The following is a 23,842-nucleotide window of genomic DNA, read 5'->3' on the forward strand; positions in this document are numbered from 1 at the left end:
ACAAACTTTCTTCGGAGTTGGTTACTTCAGTGGTTTGAGGCTCATTTTGAGCAAAGAGGCAGTTTGGCTGGCTCTTGCTTTTTGTCAGCCCGATGTCGCTCTGCTCGGTTTCTTTCGGTTAAAAAGTTTCTTTCTCTCCTCGAGAAAAATCCCAGGAAGAATTTAAGTAATGTCTGCTGTTGCTGTTTGTATTATAAGTGGGTGAAAATATTCCTCCTCTCCCCAAAGACCCGTCTAGATGAAAACCTGATTGACATCACCTTCCGAAGTCACTGTTCTGCTGCAGCTAACCCGTACTTTCTGACATGAAATGACTTTCCATTTATTCTCAAATGAAACCCGTTTTATTTAAAACCAGGGAGTCTTGCTGTGGGTGGTTATTCTCAAGTTGCTCTGTGGCTTAATTTCTCCTCCGTAGGCAGGGCATGGGATTGCTTAACTCTTGTTAAAATGTCTCGGCTAAACCACTGCATGGAAACACAGCTCAGATCATCGGGACACAGCTCAGCCATCGGCCTCTACTGGCCTTGAGTTTCATAATGTGAAACTTTAGAATCTGAATTTAAAGCTTCATTTACAATGCTTACATTAGGGGTTAAATCATCACAGAGAAAAGGGGGGGAGTAAATCAAATCTTCCACAGAGGTTCTGTTATCTGCAGAAAGGGAAGTGTCTGATGCAATGGTCCTGCCCTAAGAAGCAGCAAGGGAGTGACACGAGCTAGCACTGCCTCATCTTGTCTCTCGGGTGGCTCTTGGTATCACGGGACCTGCAGTTTGGCTTCCCACGTGGCTTTTCTGGAGACAGTGCCCGGCTGAATGTCCTCACTGTGGGCAGACAACAAAAGAGCTGTCACCACTCTGGAGAGCGGCAGTAATTAAATGAACCGTGGTGTGCCAGCTTGGTACAAAAAGGCTCAATTCGAACCCATTTCACCCCGGTGGTGCAGATGGGACCAGCGATGTGTGAGAAGGGGGCAAGAGCGTGTCAGCTTGGTTGTGCAGGGCACTGCAGCACCCGTGGCACACCGGGTGAGCTTATCTGTGGAGAGGATGGACCTGGAAGAAGATCTGGCCCCACTGCCCAAAGAGAAGCACATATTTTGGTGCTCCTGAGGCCGTCCTGCCCCGGGGGATGATGCTGGTCCCACCAGCAGCCTGTTGTTCAGATGGCAGCGGGGCTAAATGCAGCAGGGAAGGGTTTTTGTGCCTGACCAGGCTGAGCAGCGAGGTGCTGAGCTTGCTTCTCCGGGGCTGGGCAGGCTGCCAGCGCACACCCACGGCTCTGTCGCCTCCTTGCACGCGAGGCCTTGTGGCAGCACCTGAAATGGCCGCCCATGGAGCCCGGAGACTGAAGCGGGGCTCAGAAGGAGCAGAAATGTCCCGGTGGTGGATAAATGGCTGAGACTGGTGATCAGTGCTTCTGGTGGAAACACTGGTGGCTCTGCTGGGAGTTGAGTCCAAGGCTTGGAGAAACACCCCTGGAAAGGCCGGGCTGTGCTGGAGGAGGCAGACCAGCCCTGGGCCTGTCTCCCTCACAGTGCCACGCTTTGGTGCTCTCTGCATGGCGATGCCACCTCTTGTCACACACACCAGGTGGCTTCTGGAGGGCGCTGAGCCCTGCAGGACACCAGATCTCTGTCTTTTAGGATGGCTCCACCAGCCAGGAGACCCCCGAGCACCCCAATGGCCGTTCACTGTCCCCAAAATGAGGTCTCTCTGGCTGCCCGTGCCCCGGGGCGTGCTGTCTGCCACCTCTCACCGTCACACAGCCCACAAGGGAAAAACCCCGAGAGCCAAACCCCGGGGGCGGAGGCAGGGTTGGGGAGCGGAACCGAGAGCCCACAGTGCTCAGCCTGCCACCAGAGCGACCTGGCGGAGGCAGGATGGAGGATTTGGGTGAGCCTCGGGTACCGGGGAGGGCTGGGCAGCCCCGATCCCGAGCTTGCAGCGGGGTTGGAGCTCCAGGAGGTCAGGGTCTTCTTGGGGATGCTGCAGAGGGGACGGTGGAGGAGGTTGGGGGATGAAGCTGGGTGTCTGAGCGAGCGCTTTGCCAAAAATGGAGAGCCTTGTGGCAGGAAATAGGCTTCTGCTGTGAGCGGCGGTGATGTAAGCCCAGCTCCACAAAATGGGGCCAAACAGCCCCAAGATGAAGAGCACCGCATCCGAGGGTGCTGGGGGCAGCCCCGGGTGGGGAGATGGGGCCAGGGAAGCAGCCACCCTGTGTGGGGTGTACAAAGCCAGCTCCTGCTGCGAGGGAAAAGTGGAAAGAGAAAGTGCTGTGCCCTCCCTTAGCGTCGGAGGGGCTGATCTGAGAAATGGGGCTGTGGTTTTTGGGGGGAGCGGCAGTGGGGTGAGGGTGCTTAGGGCCCCCGCCACCCCTCGGGGCCCTGGCATCCGGCTGGAAAGGAGAAAGGGCGATGGCAGAGAACGCCCTGCTGCCACTTCTGCTCCTCAGCCCTCAGGGGCAGACGCGGCACAAACCTTGTGCCGGGGGGCTGCGGGGGTCCCAGCTCTGTCCTCCCCCTGCAGATGCTTTGCTGGCAGAGCTGGAGCAGAGCTCCCGGCCGGCCTCCATGGACTACACGCTGCTGGCACCGAGCTCCACGCAGCAGGACGCAGCCGCGGCCAGACCCTCAGCCAACTGCAGCCAGAAGAAACATGCCCCAGCACCCCCAAAGGTAAGGCTGTGGGGTCTTGACAAGTGGGCCAAAGCCCCCAGGAACCCGCTGAGCTCACGGTGGTGGTGTCCACAAGGTGCTGAGGGGCACCGGGGGGCATCCTGTGGGCTCATCTACATGGATGTGTCCTCACAGGTGAAGCTGCCGCCCCGGGCTCAGCCTCCCCACAAGGATTTGGAGACTGTGTACAGGTAAAATAACAGCCAGAGGGTGGCCAAGCTACCAGGGTTACCTCTTCCTTAGCTCCAGCATCGGTTTTCCAGCATCACCTGGTGGCCTCAGCGTCCCTGCAGCAAACAGGTCCTTGTGCAAAATGGTCTGAGAGGGGCTGGGGGGTGAGGAGGGGTCCTGGGGGGTGAGGGACATGCTCCTCATCTCACCCTGGGAGTGGTCCCAGCTATCAGCATACCTGCCCATCGCTGCTTGTGGGCAAAGGGTAGCTCTGTTGGGGTGGAGGGATGGTCCCCGGTGCTCCCCAGCCCCAGCAGCAGCATCCCCCCCCTCTGTGCTGCCCGCAGCAGCCCCACGCTGACCCCACAGCCGCTGCCCCCCTCGCCCACCCCCACGGCGGCCGCCCGGCAGCTGGATGAGCTCCTGGCCGACCTGGGCCACATGCAGAGCAAGGTGAGTCCTGCCCCTGGCGCCAAGAGGGACACGGGCAGCCCAGAACCCATCCCTCACCCCAATTTATCCCGGCAGCTGGCAGCGACGGGGCAGGGAGCGGGGGTGCCGGCGGGTGCCGAGCCCTCCCTGGACCACATGCTGGGCGGCCTCACGCGGGACCTGCAGGAGCTGGGCATCACCGCCACCCCCACCGGGCTCTGCGCCTCCTGCTGCAAGCCCATCGCGGGCAAGGTGAGCCCCCCGGCCCCATCCCCAGCCCTGCACCCCCCCAGGAAGGGGCACCCTCACTTTCTCCCACCCCGCAGGCGCTGACGGCCCTGGGCAAAGCCTGGCACCCCGAGCACTTCACCTGCGCCCGCTGCGGGCAGGAGCTGGGCAGGCAGCCCTTCTTTGAGCGGGGCGGGCAGGCGTACTGCGAGGAGGACTACCACCAGGCTTTCTCCCCCCGCTGCGCCTACTGCGCCGGCCCCATCCGTGAGGTAAGATCCCCCCCCCCAAAAAAAAACCCCTACACGCACAGCCACCCACCCCGGAGCCTCATTTCACCTCTCCCCGCAGAAAGTCCTCACCGCCATGGACCAGACCTGGCACCCCGAGCACTTCTTCTGCACCCACTGCGGGAAGGTTTTTGGGGACGATGGTTTGTTCTGGAGGGGACGTGGCACTCCCAGCCCCCTGCCACCACCCCAGCCCTGCCCGGGGCCCTTCCCCAGCTCGCCCCCTTCCCCAGACACCCCCCGTCCCCTCTCCCAAGCCCTGGCATCCATCCCGGCACCCTCCCCGCAGGTTTCCACGAGCGGAAGGGGAAGCCCTACTGCCGCCAGGACTTCATAGCCCTCTTCGCCCCCAAGTGCCAGGGCTGTGAGCGGCCCTTGACGGACAACTACCTGTCGGCCCTACAGGGCGTCTGGCACCCCGAGTGCTTCGTCTGCGCGGTGAGTGGGGTCGGGCTGGGGTGAAGGGGAGCAGACGCCCCCCAAGCCGTGCCGGCACCAGCTTTGTCCCCTTCTCACCCCCAGGATTGCCTGACTGGCTTCGCCAGCGGCTCCTTCTTCGAGCTGGAGGGCCGGCCCTACTGCGAGACCCACTTCCACCAGCGGCAGGGCAGCGTGTGCCACGGCTGCGGGCACCCCGTGACGGGCCGCTGCGTGACGGCCGCCGGCCGCAAGTACCACCCCGAGCACTTCATCTGCGCCTACTGCCTGGGCCAGCTGCACAAGGGCTCCTTCCGCGAGCGCGCCGACAAGATGTACTGCCAGCCCTGCCACGACAAGCTCTTCCTCTGAGCCCCGCCTTCCTTTCCCCGCTGTTAGCCCCCCATCAGCATCGGCATCACCCCGGTGAGCCACAAACCCCACAGATTGTAAGCCACTGACAACCCTGGCATCGCCCCCGCTGAGCCAAACACCCCTCGTATCGTCCCATCCACCAATATCCCTGGTGTTACCCCCTCTGTGAAGCAATAAAACACCTGGCCCTGCTTTGGTTCTGCTTGTTTTGGGGGTGAAAGCAACGCCCCCATAACCGGGGGCACCTACAGGCACTGCCCCCTGCATCCCAGGGCTCTGCCCCAGCTCCCTTCTCCCCCCTGCCACCCATCTTCCCTCACAGAGCAGCTGGAGCCGTGCTGTACCAGGCAAAAACCAACCAGCACCAAGCCACATCCCACTGCTGCCCAGCCACAGGGCAGGAAGAGCTGCTCCGAGCCGCAGCAAACCTTCCTGAGGGCACCACGGCTTCCCTAAACACGGGGCTGAGGCAGAAAATGGGGTTCCAAAAGGGCAGCTCTGCAAACCCACCTTCCTTCCTGTGCTTAGCTTCACGCCACGCACAAGGACAAAGCAAAGGAGCAGAGGAGCTCGCTGTTACCCAAGAAGGGGTAGGGAACAACCAGGAGGAGACCTCCCGCCAGCCCCAGGGGCAGCTGCAAGAGCAGTATCAGTGGCGAGACAGCCGAGCAAGGCGCAGCCCGGGAGGTCAGCCCCTAGGGGAAAATAATAAATCGGTTATTGGCAAAGAAATCTGTAAAAAGACACAAAAAGCGGCAGCCACGCTTTAAAAACTTTATTTATATAAAAAAATCATTTTGTTTGAAAAGCGTTATAAGAGTGTGCAGAGGAATCAGACAAGGAACAGCGGGGTGCTCCTGCCCCCCCTCCTCCCTCCCCCCGGAGCCAGCTCCCCTGCCCACGGGGGGAGAGGAGGGAAGGAGGAAGCCGGGCTGTGTACTGGGTGGGGTTTTTTTTGGTTCATCTGAAATTACAAAATTAAAAGGAATTAGTGTTTTACGTAGTCAAAAGGAAAAAAAGAAGTTAGACCCCCGAGCAGAACCGAATCAACGTGAGGGGCGGCTGGAGCCGGAGGGGGGGCTGGGAGGTGTTTGGGGCCGGGGGGAGGCACACGGGGTGAGCTGCAGCCTGGGGAGGGCTCCGCATCCAGTTCCTAGCCCTGCAAGGAGGCGTCCAGTTGCACAGGGAGCCTCGGCCTCCCCGCTTCACCCCCAAAAAACATTAAAAAAATAAGAGAGTCACAGCCCCCATCACCGCAGCGGAGAGGACAAGGCTGCGTGCCCCCAGCCCAGCCCGTCCTCCAGGGGACAGGGCATGGAGGAGAGCCCTGCTCCCCCTGGGGCTCCCAAAAACCGGGCTTCCAGCACCACCACGGCCAGCTGAGGCTCCCAGCAGGAGCTCAGCCCCCCCGGCAGCCCAGGAAGCCCCCCCTGGCCCCAGCCAAGCCGGGCAGTACAATTCAAAGAGCTATTTCACAGTGGCAAAAGAAAGGCACATGTCAAGGGGAGGCTGAGGGGCGCTGCCGCGGGCACCTGGGGCGCAGGGGGGGTCCTGGCCGGCCCCGCTGCTCGCCCCCTGGCAGCCCGGTGGCAGGGCCCGGCGCACAGCACTCTGCTACTTCAGCCAGTTCCCGAAGAAACCTCGCCCCAAAAAGCCCTGCCGCGTCTCCTCCGGCCTTCCTTCCCCCAAGGGGATCACCCTCGGGCCGGGGAAGCCCGTCCCGCTCCCCCTACACCGGCCTTCTTCACACCTCAGGGTCCCTCCTGGCACAGGGGGCCCCTCCCCGACTCGGATCCTTCTCCCCACGCCCCCAAAGCCTCCTAACAAGAACAAAGCAGGGAAAAAAAAAAGAGTTATTGCTGTTTCTTCTTCGCCTCGCAGCCCCGTGCCTCCAGCCTCCTTCGGACTCCGGCCCCACCACCAGCGGGGAGGGATGCTCCAGTTGTCCACGCAGCCCAAACTGTGGAGCCATCCCCCAAAAAAATATATCCTATAGGCAACAGGAGGAGGTGGCGAGGCCTCTGGCCCCATCCCTGCAGTCAACTGCGAGCACAGGGGAGGTGTGGGAGGAGAAGGCAGCCCCTGGTGAAGGCAGAAGGCTGGAGTCTTTGCAGCATCGGCGCCGGGCAGTCCCGACGGGCAGGCGGAGGGTTTGGGGTCGGCTCTCCAGAGGAAGGTGGCGGAGAAGGCCAGGGAGGAAGAGTTCTTGGTGAAATCGTCCCCGAAGAGGGAGGTACAGCTGCCCAGAGGAGGCAGAGTGGCCTGGGCTGCCCCTGGCGGGAGCGGGCCCAGGCGTTTGGCTGGCTAGTTGGCACAAACAGTCCAGCAAAAATAAAAAGGTAAAAAAAAAAAAATCAGTCCAATCCACCACGAAGTTATATATTTATATATATATAATATATTATCAACCCAAAGTGAACGGAGGCAGGGATGGCAGCTAGATCTTCTGCTGTGGAGAGAGAGAGAGAGAAAAAGGGAGAGATGTTAGCACAGCCGGGGCAGGGGCGACGGCGGAGAGGTGTCCGTGGCCCCGAGGGATGGAGCAGCAGCAATCAGAGCAGGATTTGGCCGGGCAAAGCACCCCTGGGAGCACACAGCAGGATCTGCCAGCACCACTTCAGATTGGGCAGGGCACCGCGGGACATACCGACACGGGGCAAGGCACAGGGGCATCCTCCTCCGCCTCCTCTGCCTCGGGCTGCGGCTCCTGCCCCTCGTCCTGCTGCAGACACACGGGGTTAGTGGGGGGCAGCGGGCAGGGTTAGTCACGGGGGCCCAGCTCCCCCTACTCGTGGCGTGCCGACCCCTGCCCCAAGAGCAGAGCTGCTCACCATCAGCGGCGCCGCCTTCACTGGCTCCGTGTCCCCGAGGTCGCCGGGTCTGTCCAGCGTCCTGCTGTGCTCCATCTCGTTCAGCGTGGAGTAATTGTCTGCAGCAGCACAGGGGAAGCTCAGGGAGCAGCCCCCACCCCGCAGGAGGAGAGGTTTTCCCCCACGCGCCAGGGAAGCTGGATGCCCCGACCCAGCCCCTTTCCTACCTGGTCCCATGTTGCTCATCTGGATCTCCTCCCGGGAGGATTTCTTGTCTAGAAGGGAGCAGAGGGAAACACCAAGTCAGGCACAGCCCCTGCAGCCACTGCCCACCCCGGCTGGAGCAGCCCAAACCCAGCTGTGGCCTCAGCACTGCTCAGCAGGGATGCTACAGGGCCAACACGAACACCCCAAGCATCGTTTCTAGCCCCGAGAAACAACTTAAAGCCCGAACCAACAGCCTTGGGTGAGCTCCCAAGGAACCTGGGGCGAAGAGCAGGAAGGGAACGCGGCCCAGCTGGGGACTGACAAGGTGGCTGGTGACAGGGCCAGGTGCCAGGTGCCCCTACCTGTTTTTTGGTTCCTGTCGATGAGAGGCAGGGTGCTGTCATCAAATGAGTTGCCCCCTTGGGTCCGAGAGGCGCTGTTCAGGTTCACCTGGAGCACCAGACAGTGACTGCTCGTCCTTCCCCAGCACGTACCCCTACCCCCCAGCCCCAACGATGCTGCCCTCCCACAGCCCTCAAGCAAGGGGCCTGAAGCAACCCAAGGGTGCTCCACAGCCCTTAGGGTGCACCCACAGCACTTGTGTGGCTTTTGGGAAAGAAATTGGATGCCAGAGGTGGTGCAGACTGCTCTCCTGGCAGACCTTAACCCTCTTAGAGAGTGTTCTCCCCCACCCCAAAGAAATAGGGGACACCTGTAAGGGTCTCCAGTCCCACCAGCAAGGCAGGAGCTGCAACCGAGTCTTGCAGAGCTCCAGCAGCCCCCTTCCCCCTGCTGCAGGACCCTGCCCATCACTCTAACCACTAACAGGGCGCTTCTGCCACTGAACCCCGTACCTGGAAATCTGACTTCTTCCAACCTTCCTTCTCCAGGGGCTTCCGCAGCTCCTTGTAGCCCCAAACCGTCTGCAGGACCAGGGCAGCCGCTCGGACCTCCCTCTCCGAGCGGTTCCTAGGAAGAGGCAGAGGAGGAGATGTTGGCAGAGAACACGATGTTTGAACATCCCCGGCCTCGAGGCCCCTGGAGGGGCCCCTCTCTGCCCCCACGCCGCCCTCCGAGCGGAGCCTTACCCGGTTTTGTTGATCAGCACCAACTTCTCGATGCCCTGCGTTTCCCGCAGCTTCTTGGCGGCCTCCAGGTTCTCTGCGATGACCTCGTTGATGGTGTTGAGGATGGACACCACCGTGTCCTCCGACAGGTTTTTGGCCGGGGTCTGCTGGCCTCCAGGCAGGTTCTTCACTAGGCTGGGGATGGCGTGTTTGCCTGGGAAGGGGACATAACTGTGTGTAAGGAAGCCAGAAAAAGGATAACGAGGGAAAAGTCCCCAAAGAAGAGTCAGAAATTAATTTTGATGCTCTGGAGCAACCTGAAAAGGAGCCACAACCCAAGATGGGGCAGCCACCGTGCCCACACACCCCCCTCAGCCACCCCAACCAGAAGGAGCTCCTGCCTGAGGAGCCAGACAGATTTGGGGGGCCAGGGGCTCCCCGCAGCCCTCACCGATCAGCTCCTTGTTCCTCGAGTCCACGGCCAGGTTGCGCAGGGCTCCAGACGCCGCCTTCACCACGCGCTCACTGTCATTGGCGAGGAGGTCGGCGATGGCAGAGAGCCCCTTCTCCTGGCGCAGCGCCGAGCGGATGTACCGGCCGTACTGCGGGGCGAGCACAGCACCATGGTGTGAGCCCGGGCACCCCCACAGCCTCCCCCTGCTCCCGGGGCCGCTGCCAGCTCTGCTCGCTGCTCCCCGGAGCCAAACTGAGCCCCCCCAGCCATGCCGGGGGGACGTGGTGCTCCCCGCATCCCCCCCAGCTCCCTGAGGTGCTCACCGTCCAGCTGCCAGCACACAGGTTCTGGATTGCTCCTGCTGAGGCCTCCAGAATGGCTGGGGTCTTGCTCTCCTTCAGCAGGGAGATGTATATCCGCACCACCTCGGGCTGGAACAGCAGCTCGTAGCCTGCCAGACACACGCGGGGGGAAAAGGGCTCGCTGAAGGGCTCTGAGACCAAGCAGGCTGCTGGTTCAGGAGTTTGTATCACCTCTGATATAAACTGACTGCACAGTGGGACTGCTATTTACACGTAGGAAGCCAGATTTTCCATCCCACTGGGAAGTTTTACAGCCATGCTGTCTTTCCAGCTGTGGGGAGGGATGATGCCAGCCCCAGAACATGGGTGGCTGCTCAGCTTTCCAGCTGATGGCTGCCAGTTCCTCCCCCAGCCCACATCAGCCTCTGGAGTGACCAGGGAGTGACTATGGCTTACTGGAGCTGCCCACAGGGTCAACTCCACCCTAAGCTTCCTCATGATTCTTCTGGCCTGAAGCTTCACCCTCCCTGGAGACACCAGGGTACCCCCAGGAAACCCAGGGGGTTTGGGGCAGAAGGAGCTGAGCTCAAGCCCTAGGCCAACAGCCCAGGGAACGGATGGGATCTGCAGCCCTCGAGGCCCCTTTCTCATGTTCACACTCCTCGAGGCAGGACATTTTGGCTTTAGGTCCAGCCCAGGAGAGAAGCAGCAGGAGAATCCGAGGAGCACAGCCCAAGAAGCCAGCCCTGACCTCCACCGAGACCAAGAGGCCTCCTCAGGGCTGCCCAGGGCAGAGCTAGTGCACGCGGGCATCCACAGACACACTCTGCCCGTCCGAGAGGCTCATTTCAGTGGGAAATCAACGCTGCTCCTTTCCAGAGTGCCTGGGAGAAGCTGGGAGAAGCAGCTCTGCACAAGCACACCATGCAACCTACCTTTGGCTGGAGTTGTTCTTTTGGGAAAATCCACCGTGTCGGCACCAGGGTCTTCCGGGAGCTTTTTACCTTCAAAGGGCAAGCACAGGGGCATGAGACACCTCTCCCCAGCCACGTCAGCCCAACAGCTTTTTGCCATTTTTTTGCGAGAATGAGCCCAGAGGCGAGCTGCTGAAGCTAGCAGCGTGTACCAGGAGGGGCCACCAAGGGCATTGGGCACAGAGCAGGCAGCGCGTGGCCAGCTGAAGGGGGGGCAGAGAGCCAGGAGAAGCACCCAATGGAACCAGGGACAAATTAAAACCGAGAGCACACTCACCTCTGGAGAACCACTCGTCTATTGGCGAAGTGGAGAGGAGGACAGGAGAGAGGGGAGGCAGGAGGAGAGGAGTGCCGACAGCGTCATGGGGCAGATCGTGTGGCAAGAAAGCGAAGGGGAGGGACGACACAGGAGAGAAGGGAAGGCGTGGAGTTAGCAGACGTCCCTCCACCACCGTCCCGCCACCACAGAAACCCGCCAGGGCGCCGTTAGCTTGGGCCAAAGGCTTTGGGCGAGCCGAGCAGCAGCTCCCAAAGCCAGGGGAGGAAGGAGCCACCGCGCCTCCAGAGAAAGCCGCGCTTTAGCCTTCACACGAGAGAAGCCAGAGGAGCAGCGCAGAGATCCCAGACCACCCTCGAGCCCCGCTGGAGCTGAAACAGATCCCTCACGCCACCTGCCAACCAACCTTTGCCCTTCTTGGCACCGAAGCAGCTTGCGGCGTGGGGCCCGGTGTTGTTGGTGGGCACCAGGGGCGTCTCCTGGTAGCGCTCGGCGTGGGGGATCTCCCGGTGGACTTGGTAGGACAGGTTCCTCAGCAGGCACACGCAGTTCTCCACCAGCTGGATAGGAAGACAGGAAGCTTTAGCCAGAGCAGCACGTGCCCAGTGCATGGTCACAACCCCGAGCTGGCCAAACTGGGGCCAGAGGGACGTGTGGCTCCATTTCAGCTGCATACCCCTGCCCAAGAGGGGCACGGCCAGTCCTTGCTACAAGAAGTTCAAACCCTGCTGGGCCAAAAAGCTCTCTGCCATAAGGAAGTCCAAGGCAAGGCTCAACAAAAATTCAACCACACACACTGCCCAGGCTCTCTTCCCAAGCAGAGACCACAGGAAGGTTGGAGCCTGTTTGGTTTTCAGCTTGTCCTGTCTAATTCCTGCCCCAAATCCCTTCCTTGGGAGGCACGGACCCAGCTTCAGCCACCCCGAGCAGCAGAGCACTGCAGACACCAGCCCCGCTCCGCCGATCCCGGCGGCACCCCCACCTTGCTGTCCAAGTCCTTCTGGCCGATCTCGGCCTGGATGATGTATATCAAGGCGTCCACCAGGCCGTCGCACTCCCGCAGCTTCCTCCGGGCTTCGCTCCGCTCGGAGCTCACGTTCCTGGCGGGCAGGAGAGATCCGTCACGGGAGAGGAGCAGCACACCCCCAGCACAGCTCAACACCCCCCTGGCTTCTCTCCACAGAGAGGAACACCCCCAAAATTAAGAGCTGCACCACCAGCAGCAGTCCCAGGAGAGCAGCTCCTCTGCGGAGAGCAGGGCTGCTCCCATTTAGCTGTGTGGGACTGCTGGGGGGGCGCCTTGCAGCAGCCCAGCCCGCACCAGCTCTCCTCCAGGAGCCCGTACCTGAGGCAGCCGGCGGTGTTGGTGAGCACCGACTCCCACTCGATGTGGCGGGGCTTCGAGTCCTCGTTGGGCTCTCGCTCCCAGCCCGAGCGGGGGATCACCACCTCGTCGGTCAGGGCGTGCAGCGCGTTGTCCACGATGGCCATCTTGATGGAGTCGTGCGAGGACAGGTTCCACAGCGTCCCTGCAGGGGCACGCACAGACGTTGCGGTCAGACCACGGCGGGTTTTAAACCCTTCCTGGTGCCCCCCTTGCCCTCCAAACCACCCCGTCCCCTCCCCGTTACCTGTGATGACCTCCGTCAGGTCCATGTCGTGCGCCTTCCGCAGCAGGCGCACGAGGGCCGGCACCCCGTCGCAGTTCTTGATGGCGATCTTGTTGTCCTGGTCCTTGCCGAAGGAGATGTTCTTCAGCGCCCCGCAGGCTCCGTAGTGCACCTCCTTCTTGGGGTGGTCCAGCAGCCCCACCAGCACCGGGATGCCCTTCAGCTTGCGCACTTCGGTCTTCACCTTGTCGTTGCGGTAGCAGAGGTGCTGCAGGTAGGCGGCGGCGTTGGACTTGACGGCGTCCAGCCTGAAGCTCAGCATGGCGATCACCTCCGGCAGCTCGGGCTGGCGCCAGCTGCCCGGGGCCGGGCCCCCTTTCCGCAGGCTGTCCAGGCTGGCCAAGCTGCCCCGCTCGTGCTGAGCCAGCGGGGCCCAGTAGTACCGGTCGGGAGCCACCTCGTCCACCAGCATGTCCTCGTAGCTCCTGGCGGAGGGAGGAAACGATGCTGAGGGCCGGGCGGCTCACCCAGCGCCGCAGATGACTAACAAACACGGGCCTGTGGCCACTAGAGGGCAAATCGATCCCACAGCAGAGCTGCCGGGAGAGCAAACCGCCCCAAAACTCCTCCAGAGCACCCCGAGCACAGCCTGCAACACCAGCGGGCACGGGGAGCACCCAGCCCGGTCCTGTGCCACCTACATCCCTGCTGTGCCATCATCCGAGCTGCCCCACAGCACCCGTGGGCACACATCTCCTGACCAAACCTCTGCCCTTGTTTCAGAGGGCAAAACCTCACCAGGGCTGGGCTCGGACTGCTTGGCACTCCCCAAAACCACCGGCGCTGGGAGCAGCAGGCAGAGGCTGCAGGGACACGCAGCCACCCCCGTGTGCTGAGGGGGCACTCACAGCCTCCCCCACACCCCACAGCACTCCACGCACAAGTTTTCAATTCTTCCTGATTCTAGGAAGAAAGGCAGGAGCAAGCCAGCTGCCAGCACCCCAACCCACAGCCACAGGATTCCAGGGATCGCTGCCATCGGCATCGGCTCGCGGGGAGGGAAGGGCCTGCGCACGGCAGGATTTCGGGGGCGGAGGGCGAGCAGGCAGCCCCACAGCTCCCAGGGCTGGCTCTGCGCGGGGCGGGCTGGGGAGATAAAGCCCTGAGCACAACCGCCCTGACTGGTTCCTCGCCGCGGCAGCAGCAGCAGCGCTCATGCTGGCACAGGCCGCAGGACAAAGCTGCTCCTTGAGTCACCGCGGGCTGCCGGGGATTTACGGGACACGCCTCGAGAGACCAGGGATCCGTCAGGGGCTGGCAAACGCCTCCTCTCCCTTCCTCTCCCTCCCTCCCCAGCACGCCCTGGGAGGCTGCCATCAGCCTCTCCTACCCCCCTGCGGCACCCAGCCGTACGCACGGCCTCCAGCCCTGCCTGCTTCAAGCCTTGAGCCCGTGGGGGCACCGCAGGACGCCCCCAGCACACCCCAAGCCCCCCGAGCCCCCGCTGAGCTCAGCAGGCAGGCTGGGAGCGCTGCCGCCCCCCCCAGCGAAACAAAGCGAGGGCGAGAGGAGCTGCGACTGCCGAACAGGTCGAGCAGCCTCCCCCGCCCTGTGGGAGCGCCGCAGCGCCTCCATCGCCCCGGCACCGCTCCTGCGGGGCGGCTTGGGGCTCGCGGCTCGGTGGGAACGCTGCCGCCGCTCCCAGAACGGGGATCGTGCCCCAAAACGGGCACCGGGCACGGTTACGGGTGAGAGAAGTGAGATGGGGTGGGGGGTGAGTGCCCCATCCCAACACCAGGCTCTGTCTGGGCTGTGGGATGGGTAGCAGGGAGGGAAGGGCCCGGAGCTACGTCCAGCCGCCCCGCGGAACTCCTCGCTGCAGGACGAGCGGCTCAATTAGCCCGGAGTTTTAACCGCCAATTAAGCAGGCAATTAGAAGCGGGTGCAGGCTTTCTCCTGCACGAGCCCTGCTCCTGACTCAGCGCCTCGCGCGGCCCCCGCGCACCTCCGTGAAACCCAAAAGGGAGGAAAAGAGCCCCCGGGGAGCCCCCCCAACCACGCACGCAGCGCCCCGATACCTGAGCCGACGCCGGGGATCGGACGGGGTGCCCGCCCTCCTGGCCGTGCCGTAGTCCGACATCAGCCCGTAGTCCACGTCCTCGAAGCCCACGCTACGCTGGTCGTCCTCCAGCCCGTAGGGCTCGGGGTGGAAGTGGTTGAGGTCCATGTTGCTGCCCCCGACACGCACCTGGGGCTGGGGGCCGTAGATGTCCTGCCGGCTGGGGGCCCGGTAGGCGTCGGCGGAGGGGCGGTAGCGCTCGTCGATGCGGGTGACGCGGGACAGGCTGCCGTAGCTGTGCTCGCTGCCCGGGTAGGCGCCGCCGTCGTCGTAGGGGCGGCCGTAGCCGTCGGGGTAGTGGTAGTTGCGGGGCAGCGTGGCCGTGCCCGGCTGGCCCAGGTAGGCGCCGGGGCCGCCGTTGCCGTTCTTGCGGAAGTTCCTGTCCATCGTCTGCACGTAGCCGCCGCCGCCGCCCACCGGGGAGGTTTCCAAGGGCAGCCCGTCGGGCCCCAGCGGGACCTGCTGCACCGTCCGCGTGGTCACCGTCTTCACCACCTTCTTCACCTAGAGGGATGGGTGGAGGGAGCGTGAGGGGGGCCTGTCCCGCACCACGGCCCCGAAAACCCGGGGAATCCTCCTGCAGCACCCCGTTGAGGAGCAGTGGGGTGGCAGTCGACCACCCCAGCAGGGCCCCGGCCCACCCAGGTCCCTACCGTGGTCTCGGTGCGCCGGGTGGTCCCGTCGTCCGAGGTCTCGACCGACACCACGGACATGGCTCCTTCGGGGTCCTCCTCCATGGTGTAGGTCTCCTCTACGATCTGGCCCGGGTCCTGCATCCTGGGGATTGTGCTGTACAAGAGGTGGCTGTGGTCCTGCGGGGACAGGGGCACGGGGTCAGACCCCAGCTCCAGGCACGAGCCTCCCTGGGACACCTGGCCCATCAGTGAACTCCCAAATCCCCTTCCATGGCAGGGTGCGCCAACAGAAACCCGCCCCAAACCCATTCAGGCCAGCATGGCTGCCTTAAAACCCGATGTTTTCCCTCTCCCAGCTGGGTGGGACACCCACCCAGCGCGGGGGCTGCCCAAAACCAGAGGTTTCCCCTCACCTGTGGGCCGTTCAGCTTCAGATCTGGGAACTTCTGCCTTTCCAGGTCAGCATCGCCCAAGAAGCGGCCGTTCTGAAAGGCACAGGGCGAGGGCAGGCCGGTCACCCAGCCGCCAGGACCCCAAATATCCTCTCTTTCCGCCTCCTGCTCCCACCCCCAGCACACCCCACGCATCACTGCCGGTAGAGGAGCACGGCGAGCCACCGGGACCACCCCAAAACCAGGCCGTGTGTCTGAGGGCGTTGTGCAGCCACCTCTCAGCCTCCAGCAGCCCCGTGCCACGACCACTGCCCTCAAGAGCGCGGTGCAGTGCCCAGCACCCTCTCCAGAGAGGGTTTGCTCCTGGCAGCATCGACTTCCACAGCCAGAAAGGCAAACACCTCCTGCACGGCACCGCGCACAGCCCGCTGAGAGCGCCCCAAAACAGGAGAAGAAGAGGACAGAGCTCTCCAGCCCAGGTGGATTAACGCACAGCTCAAGCCCTGTGCAGAAGAGGCCTCCCCCAGCCCTGCTTCAGCTCCTGCAGGCACGAACACCGAGCCCCCAGGACCTCGCCGCGGCCACGCAGCCCTACAACAACCTCCTTGCAAGGAGCCAAGAGGGGCGGACACCCGGGTTCTGACCACAGCCAGCCTTCAACGCTCACAGAGAGACACCAAAACCTGAGCCGACCCGCTGCGAGACCCTCCAGGCCAGCTCCACGTCCCCAAAAAGACACCGTTCGCCCAGCTGTCTGTCCGCACGTCCCTAATCACTCGTTCCCAGCCACGTGCAGCGCCACAAATCATCCTCATGCCACACAGAGAGCCAGGCCGCGGGCTGCCCTCTGCTCGAGGTGTCTGTGGGGCTCGGGAGCCTCCGGGGCTGCCCCCAGCGAGGTTTTTTGTTACCTGGTGCCGCCGGGTGAGCGTGCCGTTGGCCAAGCCCGGGCCGGCGTCCTGCGGGGAGACCCGGACTCGCTCCAGCTGGGCCGAGACGTGGCGCCGCTCCTCCTCCAGCGCCCGCGTCAGCTTCTCAAACTGCGCCTCCTGCTCCTTGACGGAGGCAAGGATGCTGGCGGTCGACTCCACTTCCGAGTCGTCCATGGGTGCCGGGAGCCCAGGGCGGGCAGGGAGGGGGCGAGGACGCGGGGAGGAAAAAAAAAGGGGGAGCCGGCAGGGAGGGGAGCCCCGCTCCTCGCTGCGCGTGATTTGGGGGGAGAGGAGGAGAGAAGAGAGGCAGGAGAGACTGATTTTATTAAGGCAGCTGGTGAGAACAGGGAAAAATATGATTGATGGCAGTAACGCCCCGTCCCGCCCCGCTGCTGGGTGGGGAGAGGGTCCCCAAAGAGCACGGCCCCAGGCAGGGCTTGGTCACCCCTTGCCCAGCGTTAAGCTTGGGGAATGAATGGGGCGTTGGGGTCAGGCAGCCCTTCTCCCGTCATGGATTCGGGAAGGCCACGACTTGTTGGGGTTTCTCCTTCCCACAGGGGCTGCAGGAAGCTTTCCCCAGCCAGAGGGGCAGGAGAGCAGGGACAGGGCTGTGCAGGGCTCCAACCCCACCTGGGGCCGAGGGACACGGCTTTCACCACGCTCCCTCCTCCCCAGGGCAAGCAGAGCACTGGGGGGACACAACCCAGCTCCCTCCAGCCCAGGACAGGGAGCAGAGGGGTCAGGAACCCCAGAAGGGGATCCCATAAAGCCCCGTGAGAGCCGCCAAGCCCCTGCCACCCCCCAGGTCCTCAGCAGGGCTCCCAAACCTGGGGCCAGCAATTTGGGGCCAGGCGGGGCCCCCTCTGACAGCCCGTACCGGGGGAGGGCAGCGAGCGTGCAGACAGACCACAATCAACGGGATTTGGGCAGAGAGAGAGAGAGAGAGGGACAGAGAGAGGCAAATTTGTTCCATACAGACCTGTCGGAGGAGGAAGCTCGGGTGTGATTGGCAAAGGCACCGGGACAGCCGGGTCTAGGCGCAGAGAGCCATGGCAGAGAGAGCCCAGCCACCACGGGGAGGAAGCAGCAGGGGGGAGAGCTGCGGGGACAGCAGGAGAACAGGGTCACCGCACGGGGAAAGGGGGCTCCGGGCGCCAGGCAGGGGCTGGGGGCTCCTCTCCCCCTCCCTCCTGCTCTGTGGGGTGGGTGCTGGGCCCGGCGGGCCCACGGGAGCTTTCCCAAAGCCACGCAGGCACGGCAGGCGTGTGGGGACTCGTCCGAGCCATGCAGCCGGCGCAGGAACGGCTTTCCCACGGTCTCCAGCCCCGCTGCGGCTCTGCCCACCCTCCCTCGCAATGAGGCAGCACCCCGGGACCGAGGGGATGGGTACGGCCACCCCTATGCCCCCCCGGGGCTGCGGGACCCCAAACCAGCAGCCCCAGAGGCGGGCGAGGGTTTCCCTGCCCCGTCCCGCACCTCCAGGCGTTGTGGGGCTTCCAACAATGGGATTTGTGGGGCTATTCAGGGCCCCAGATAAGGGCCCGGAGCAGCCCTGCGAGGTTTCCTTCCTGTCCCTTCCACAGGGAGCGCAGCACAACAGCCGGGGGAAGGGACAACCCCGGTCCCTCGCCCCCCAGCTCGCCTTTTCCCCCACAAACACCCCCAGCCCCAGCAGGGGGGCTGATCCCATTGATCCAGGCACCGTCCCCAAAGCCAGCGGGAGCAGCAGGACGAGGAGCTGTGACCCCAGCGGGCAGCACGCCGCCGGGGGCAGGCCAGCTGCAGCCCCACAGGCACGGGGTGAAATTCCAGGCATCGCTCGGTGCCCGGAGCCCCCCCGTGTCCCCCTCTCAGCCCCCAAAGATAAAGTTGTGGGGCTCTCCTCCGAAGCCAGCTCGGAGGCTGGCTGCAAGGAAGCCTTTTCATCATGGGACAGGCGCTCGCCGGCACACCCGTTACTTAAAAACCCAAAAATATTTCAGCTGGCTGGGCTCAACACAAAAAAAAAATGAAAAAACAACCCCAGAGACACGGGCACAGGGAGCAGCACGGCACCGACCCCAAAGCTGCCACCGCGAGGTGCTCCGCGTGGCCACAGGGCACCCACAGGGCTCCCTTTGGTGCAGGGCCCGTGGGGATCCCAATTAGGGGCCGTCCCCAAAAGCAGGGAGGAAGCAGAGGGGACTTTGGCCGGGCAGAACCAGCTCACGGCAGGCGGGTCAGCCACCGCCCCGGGCGCCGCACGGACCCACCCTGCCCCACAGAGCCGCGGGGAGACGGCTGGGAGCGAGGAGGGGGGGGAAAAACCCCGCAAGGAGCGGCCGCCCCGGGCTGTCTCCCCGCTGCTCTCCTCCCTCTGTCGCCTGCAACTGGTCTGACCGGCAGCGGGGCGCGAGGCCTGGCCCTCCTCCTGGGTCGGGGCACCGAAATCTGGCTGGGGAGGGAGGGAGGGAGAGAGCAGAGAGGGAGTTACCTGCCCAGATGCGAGCAGAGGCGCAGCAGCAGGCCCTATAAGGGAAAGGGCCGGCGGCCAAGGCAGGATAAGGAGGGGAGAGATAAGAGGCAGGGTGGGGCCGCGGGGAGGAAGCAGCCCTGGCTCCCCCCAGCCGGGCGATAGGGATCATTGGGATCGGGGACGGGGCTGGGAGACCCTCCCGGGGGGCTCGGGAGCTGCGGTATCAGGACTGGGGGGGCTGCCCCCGAGGAAATGCCCCACAGGGACAGCCCCGTGCCCTCGGCCCCTCTCCTTCCCAGCAGCATCACCCCGAATCGCCCCGCTGCGGCGTGCCCGTGTGCCCCCGCGGTGCCAGCGGGGTGCTGGGGGGGCAGCACAAAGGCGGCTCTCTCCTCTCCTCTCCTCTTCTCTTCTCTCCTCCTCTCTCCTCCCGGCTGTGGGAACCCGCAGCTGAGCGCGGCGCGGGGACAAAGGGATTGATTTCGCAGGCACATCCCCAGCCGGCCTCCCCTCCCCTCCCCTCCCCTCCCTCCCCCCGGCCTCCAGGCTTCCTGTCACGGTAGCGGCGGAGCTCGGGGGCACGGCAAACAAACAAACACCCAGCGCCCAGAGCCCGGGAACGGGGCCAGAGCATTCCTGGGACAGGCCAAGCTCCGGCGGACAGCGGGGCTCCGGCCCCACGAGGAGCTGGGGGCGAAGCAGCGGGATCACGGGGCCGCCCCACAGCCCCGATCCCCGTGCTGCGCCCCGCTGGCACCGGGCTCCCCCCGCGCCCCAGCGCCGGGCTGAGGGTTCCCAGGCGGCCGCCTGGCTTCCCCCAGCAGGAAAAGCAAACAGCAGGCTGGCGGCGAGGAGATAAGGGCCGTGCCGCGGGGCTCAGGGAGCAAAGTCCCTGCGGGTGAAATCAGCGGGACACGCAGCGGGACAATGTGGCTCTCGCCCCTCCCCGTGCTGTAGCCCTCGCGCTTCCCCCTTCCCAGCACAGCCACCTGAGCTCATTTCCTCTCCCGGCACCTGCAGCCTCGGTCCCCGAGGGGCTGGCGCTGCCTGCAGGCTGCTCACCGCTGCCCCAGGGCTGCCCAGGGGAAAGAGGGACTCGAATTAACCCGGGGGGGAGTCCCCCGGGCAGCACCACGCGCTAGGAGGGCACGGCACCGCCTCACCGGCGCACAAAGTGCTGAAAACAGCAGCCCGTGCCAAGGAGAACACCAAAATCACCACGAAAACAGGGCAGTGGAGGGGGGCAGGAGCACAAATCCCCCCTGGGGACACCCCCCAGCCCCTGATGGGGCGTGGGGCTGGGTGAGCAGGCTCGGGGTGAGCTCACACTCGGGGTGAGGGCTCGCCAAAATTGCTGCGAGCAGCAGGTGCCGGGGGGCAGGCCGGCCTCCCCTCGCAGGTAGGGCTGAGTCACGGCACCAGGGCTGGGCAGGAGGAGGCGGGCGGCGAGAAGCCCGGCGTGACCCCATCAGCTGCCCCTGCCCTGCAAAAGGGGTAATGAACGGGTGTTAGGGCCTGGGGTGGGGGACGAGGGCTGTGGGCAGCTCCCGTGCCGTCCCCTCGCTGTGTGTAGGATTTGGGGACTGGCAGGGGGCAAAACCAGGCAGCACCCCGTGCCCTGACCATGCTCTGAGGGCCTTTGGGGCTCTGTCCCACCGCTGTGGGGAAGCTCCTGGGGCCGCCGACCCCCCGAGGGGGAGCGGAGGGCAGGAAGGCGGCGTTTCCTGGTCAGACAGAAGTGACGCCACGGCTTCCCTTTCCCGTGAGCTGCTAAACACCGCGTCCTGCCAAGGGCCGCTCCCCGCCGCCTCCGCCCCGCACGCAGCCAGGCACCCAGCAGGGGCACGGCACCGTCCCGGGCTCGCCCGTGGTGGCAGCACACCCCGGGGAGAGGGACATCCCGCGGGGACAGGGTGCCAGGTGCCACCACCCGGCCCCAAAGAGCCCCCGTGGGGACAGGGCTGTGCCCGGCCGGCCCTATAGGCGATATCGGGACCCTGTGACCATCAGCGGGGACACGCGGGGTTCCCAACGCACTGTGGGGTTCGGGGGGGATATTTGGGGACAAATTGAACCGGGCTCACCCCGCAGAGCAGCAGGACGAGGTTCCCGGGGGCAGCGTGCAGCGAGGCAGGCCCGGCAAGCAGCAACACGCTCCCAAGAATGCGCCGTGCTGCTCCGTGCCGCGCTGCTCCGCGGGGCCAGGGGCCTGCCGGCGGCACGCAGCCCGGCGACCCGCCCTCACCGCTCAGAAAAACTGGTCCCGGCAGTCGGCCGCGCTGGGACGGCACTGGGAGCACTGGTGGGGAGGCAGCCGGGGCATCCGGGAGCGCTTCTCGGCGGGATCACGGTGTAAAAAAATGGGGAAAAACAACACAGATCAGTGCTATTCAGCTCCTACAAACCGCCTCCAGCCCTCGCGAGGAGGAGGGCTGTGTCCTCCAGGCTCCTGGGCCGGGCAGGGGGTGAACTTTGAGCAGCCTTTGGGGCCAACGCCCCGCAGGAACGGCGGCAGCCGGGGCGGGCTCGTGCCCTGGGGGGGAGCCCTGCAGCAGCTGAGGGCCGCCCCGTGCCCACACCACGCCTGGCACCCCGCTCCTGACTCAGCCCCGTGGGGCTCTGACCCCAAACCCGGACCTGGCTGCGCTTCCCCCTCCCCAGAGGTGGGGAAACCAGGAGAAGGAGCTCCCGATCCCACAGCCGGGGTACGGGGACGGGACGGAGCTCGGTCCCTCGGAGACGTGGTGCCGCGCTCAGCCCGCGGTGGCAGCGGGCGAGACAATGCGAGCGGCTATTTTGGGTGGAAAGGCGGGCGGATTAGCAACAGACACGAGACGCGGAGGAGCCAGACACGCTCATGAGCCAGCGCCAGTCATCGGCCCGCTGCCGGCAGCCCCCGGCCTCCGAGGAGACGGCGCTGAGCCCGGCGGCCCCAAAACGGCCTCGGTGGGGGCAGCGGAGCCAGCGGGAGGTGGCGGCCACCTCGGGGAAGTCCGGGACTTTGTTCTGCGGGCTGTAAACCCAGCCCCTCTCCGGCAGCCTCGTGTGGAGGCGCGTTCCTGCGCTCCGTGCCAGAGGACGGCTTCCTCCGCCCGCCGAGCCCCGTGGCACACGCTGCCCTCGGTCACCCCGGCGTTTGGGGTTGGCACCTCGGCCAGGCAGCACCCTGATGATTTTAGGGACCCCAACCAGCCCCAGTGCTGCTTCTGGCCATCAGGAATGATGATGATGGGTGGTGGCAGCAGCAGTATGGGGATCTGGGTCTTGGGGGCTAGGCTGGGAGCACCGCACACCCCTCAGGACCACCCCAAGCAGCCAGGGACCACTACGAGGGGGTGCTGAGAAGGGAAACCGAGAAACCCAAGCAGCACCCTAAGGTCACAGGCACTAGCAGGCTGTCTGGAGAAGCCGACAGCAAGATCTGGAGGTGGTGACCAGCTGCACCCCTCACCTCCGCCCCCCAGACCATCCCAAGTGACATAATGACCTCGAGGGCTGCTGAGCCGGGGCCGTGTGCCCGGCCCCACGGCCAGGAGGCGGTGGCTCAGCCCCACGCAGCCCCCGAGGAAGCGCCCTCATCCTCCCCCCCTTCCAGGAAGGCTCCGCATCACGCAGGACGGCCACTCGCATGCAACAGCGTCCCGGCCGAGCCCAGCCGGCTGGGAGGAGAAGGGCTTCACCAAGGGGGAGGAGGGCTTTAAGGGTGTTTGTTGGGGTTTTTTTTTGAGGCGGTGGGGCAACCACCAGCAAGGGCTGCCTCGGAGCGGTGCAGGCAGCCCGCTGAGCCCACACCCCTCTCCATGGGGTCGGGGTCCCGCAGCAGGACCCCAAAGCTCTGCCAAAAGAAACCAGCACGCCCCACAGGAGCCAGCCCCGCGGATCCACACGCTGCCAGCCCCCCCACACACCCAGGGCAGCATTTTGGGGGAAGAAGCCACAGGAAGAGCACAGCCCGGTGCCGAGCCTCGCTCCCCACCTCCCCACTGAGCACAGGGCGAGCTCCCTCCCCATTGCCCCACTCCCACAGCGAGGCAGGAGGCCGGGCAGCTGCCCTCAAACACCCCCCCGATCCCCCAGCCCCGCTCCCACCCCCCAGGGCTCCCGGGCACCCCGGGGGCATAACGGAGCTGCCCCCAAACCCCATTTACCCGTAACGAGCCCCCCAGCGGGGCTCCTTTCATTGCCGGGGCCCCACCCCGCGCACTTGACCCGGCCCCGGCGGAACAAAGGCGCGGACACGGAGCCCGCGGGCACCGCGCCGGGGGCGGGCAGGGGCCGGGCTCCGCGCCCCGCTGCGGGATGGGGGGCACGGCCCGGGGGGCGCCCCGCACACAAAGGGCAAGGGGGGGAGGAAGGGACGGAGCGAGGGAGGGGCCCGCTCGGACTCACCGCGGCCGGGCTGCTCCTGCGGGGTGTGGCGGTGCCGGGAAGCGGAGCGGAAGCGGAGCGGATCCGGATCGGGAAGCGGAGCGGTGCGGAGCGGGCCGGGCCGCGCAGGGCCTCCCCGCCGTGCGCCCGCCGCCGCTCCCGCACCTAAAATGGAAGGTGCTGCGGCGGGGCGGGGGGCGGGGCGCGCGCGGCCACGCCCCCTCGTGACGTCGCGGCGCCGCGCGCCAATGGCGGAGGGCGTTGCTGGAGGGGTGAGGGGCGGAGGGGAGGGGGCGGGGCTAAGGGTGGGAGGGGGCGGGGCGAGGAGGGGGGCGGGGCAATGGGGAGGGAGGGGGCTGGGGGGGGGGCACCGGGACTGGGGGCGGTCGGGGGGGCTGGGGGCTCCTGGGGGCTCCTGGGGGCTCCTGGGGGCTCCCTGCACCAATGGGGCATGGCAAGGGGGGGCTGCAGGGGGCGGGGGGCTTCAAGGGGGGGGGTCCTCAAGGGCTGGGGGTCTTCAAGGAGTGGGGGTCTCCAAGGAGTGGGGTCTCCAAGGGGTGAGGTCTACAAGGGTTGGGGGTCATCAAGGGTTGGGGGTCTTCAAGGGGTGGGGGTCATCAAGGGGTGGAGGTTTTTGAGGAGTGGGT

At 65.0% G+C, this 23,842-nt stretch overlaps 2 protein-coding genes across 11 annotated transcripts; one reads left to right on the forward strand and one right to left on the reverse strand.

Annotated features, from left to right (window-relative positions):
• Nucleotides 1–1,823: 1,823 nt before the first annotated feature.
• Nucleotides 1,824–4,785, forward strand: LPXN (leupaxin). Its single transcript, XM_084522010.1, has 9 exons — nucleotides 1,824–1,898; nucleotides 2,532–2,680; nucleotides 2,816–2,871; nucleotides 3,199–3,304; nucleotides 3,380–3,535; nucleotides 3,610–3,783; nucleotides 3,863–3,944; nucleotides 4,091–4,239; nucleotides 4,324–4,785. Exons 1-9 carry the CDS (start codon nucleotides 1,886–1,888, stop codon nucleotides 4,588–4,590), a joined length of 1,152 nt encoding a protein of 383 aa, XP_084378136.1. The 5' UTR covers nucleotides 1,824–1,885; the 3' UTR covers nucleotides 4,591–4,785.
• A 568-nt stretch (nucleotides 4,786–5,353) lies between these two features.
• CTNND1 (catenin delta 1) lies at nucleotides 5,354–23,369 on the reverse strand. Of its 10 annotated transcripts, none has more exons than XM_084522006.1 (21): nucleotides 23,217–23,367; nucleotides 17,352–17,471; nucleotides 16,352–16,640; nucleotides 15,462–15,533; nucleotides 15,067–15,225; nucleotides 14,373–14,917; nucleotides 12,316–12,779; nucleotides 12,030–12,213; nucleotides 11,667–11,784; nucleotides 11,091–11,244; nucleotides 10,685–10,702; nucleotides 10,369–10,437; nucleotides 9,455–9,582; nucleotides 9,129–9,279; nucleotides 8,699–8,891; nucleotides 8,465–8,579; nucleotides 7,973–8,060; nucleotides 7,631–7,678; nucleotides 7,425–7,522; nucleotides 7,241–7,312; nucleotides 5,354–7,039 (listed from the first exon to the last, which is right to left on the reverse strand). In XM_084522006.1, the coding sequence occupies exons 3-21, from the start codon at nucleotides 16,544–16,546 to the stop codon at nucleotides 7,031–7,033; spliced, it is 2,880 nt and encodes a 959-aa protein (XP_084378132.1). In that variant the 5' UTR covers nucleotides 16,547–16,640; nucleotides 17,352–17,471; nucleotides 23,217–23,367; the 3' UTR covers nucleotides 5,354–7,030. The 10 variants fall into 10 exon arrangements, with proteins under 10 accessions (XP_084378132.1, XP_084378131.1, XP_084378130.1 ...); XM_084522005.1 differs by having other exon boundaries at nucleotides 5,354–7,042; XM_084522004.1 differs by having other exon boundaries at nucleotides 7,241–7,315.
• Between the last annotated feature and the right edge of the window lie 473 nt (nucleotides 23,370–23,842).

The sequence above is a fragment of the Aythya ferina genome, assembly GCF_964211825.1.
Source record: "Aythya ferina genome assembly, chromosome: 5".
NCBI lineage: Eukaryota > Metazoa > Chordata > Aves > Anseriformes > Anatidae > Aythya > Aythya ferina.

Bases quoted from the DNA above. Each gene is read 5' to 3' on its own strand.
- LPXN (XM_084522010.1), top strand. The intron at 3,305-3,379 runs GTGAGTCCTGCC...TTATCCCGGCAG, and splicing joins TGGGCCACATGCAGAGCAAG to CTGGCAGCGACGGGGCAGGG. The intron at 4,240-4,323 runs GTGAGTGGGGTC...TCTCACCCCCAG, and splicing joins CCGAGTGCTTCGTCTGCGCG to GATTGCCTGACTGGCTTCGC.
- CTNND1 (XM_084522000.1), bottom strand. From the start codon at position 16,546: ATGGACGACTCGGAAGTGGAGTCGACCGCCAGCATCCTTGCCTCCGTC. The intron at 14,918-15,066 runs GTAGGGACCTGG...CCATCCCTCTAG, and splicing joins CCCGGCGCACCGAGACCACG to GTGAAGAAGGTGGTGAAGAC. The intron at 9,280-9,454 runs GTGAGCACCTCA...CTCGCCCCGCAG, and splicing joins TGTGTGCTGGCAGCTGGACG to TACGGCCGGTACATCCGCTC.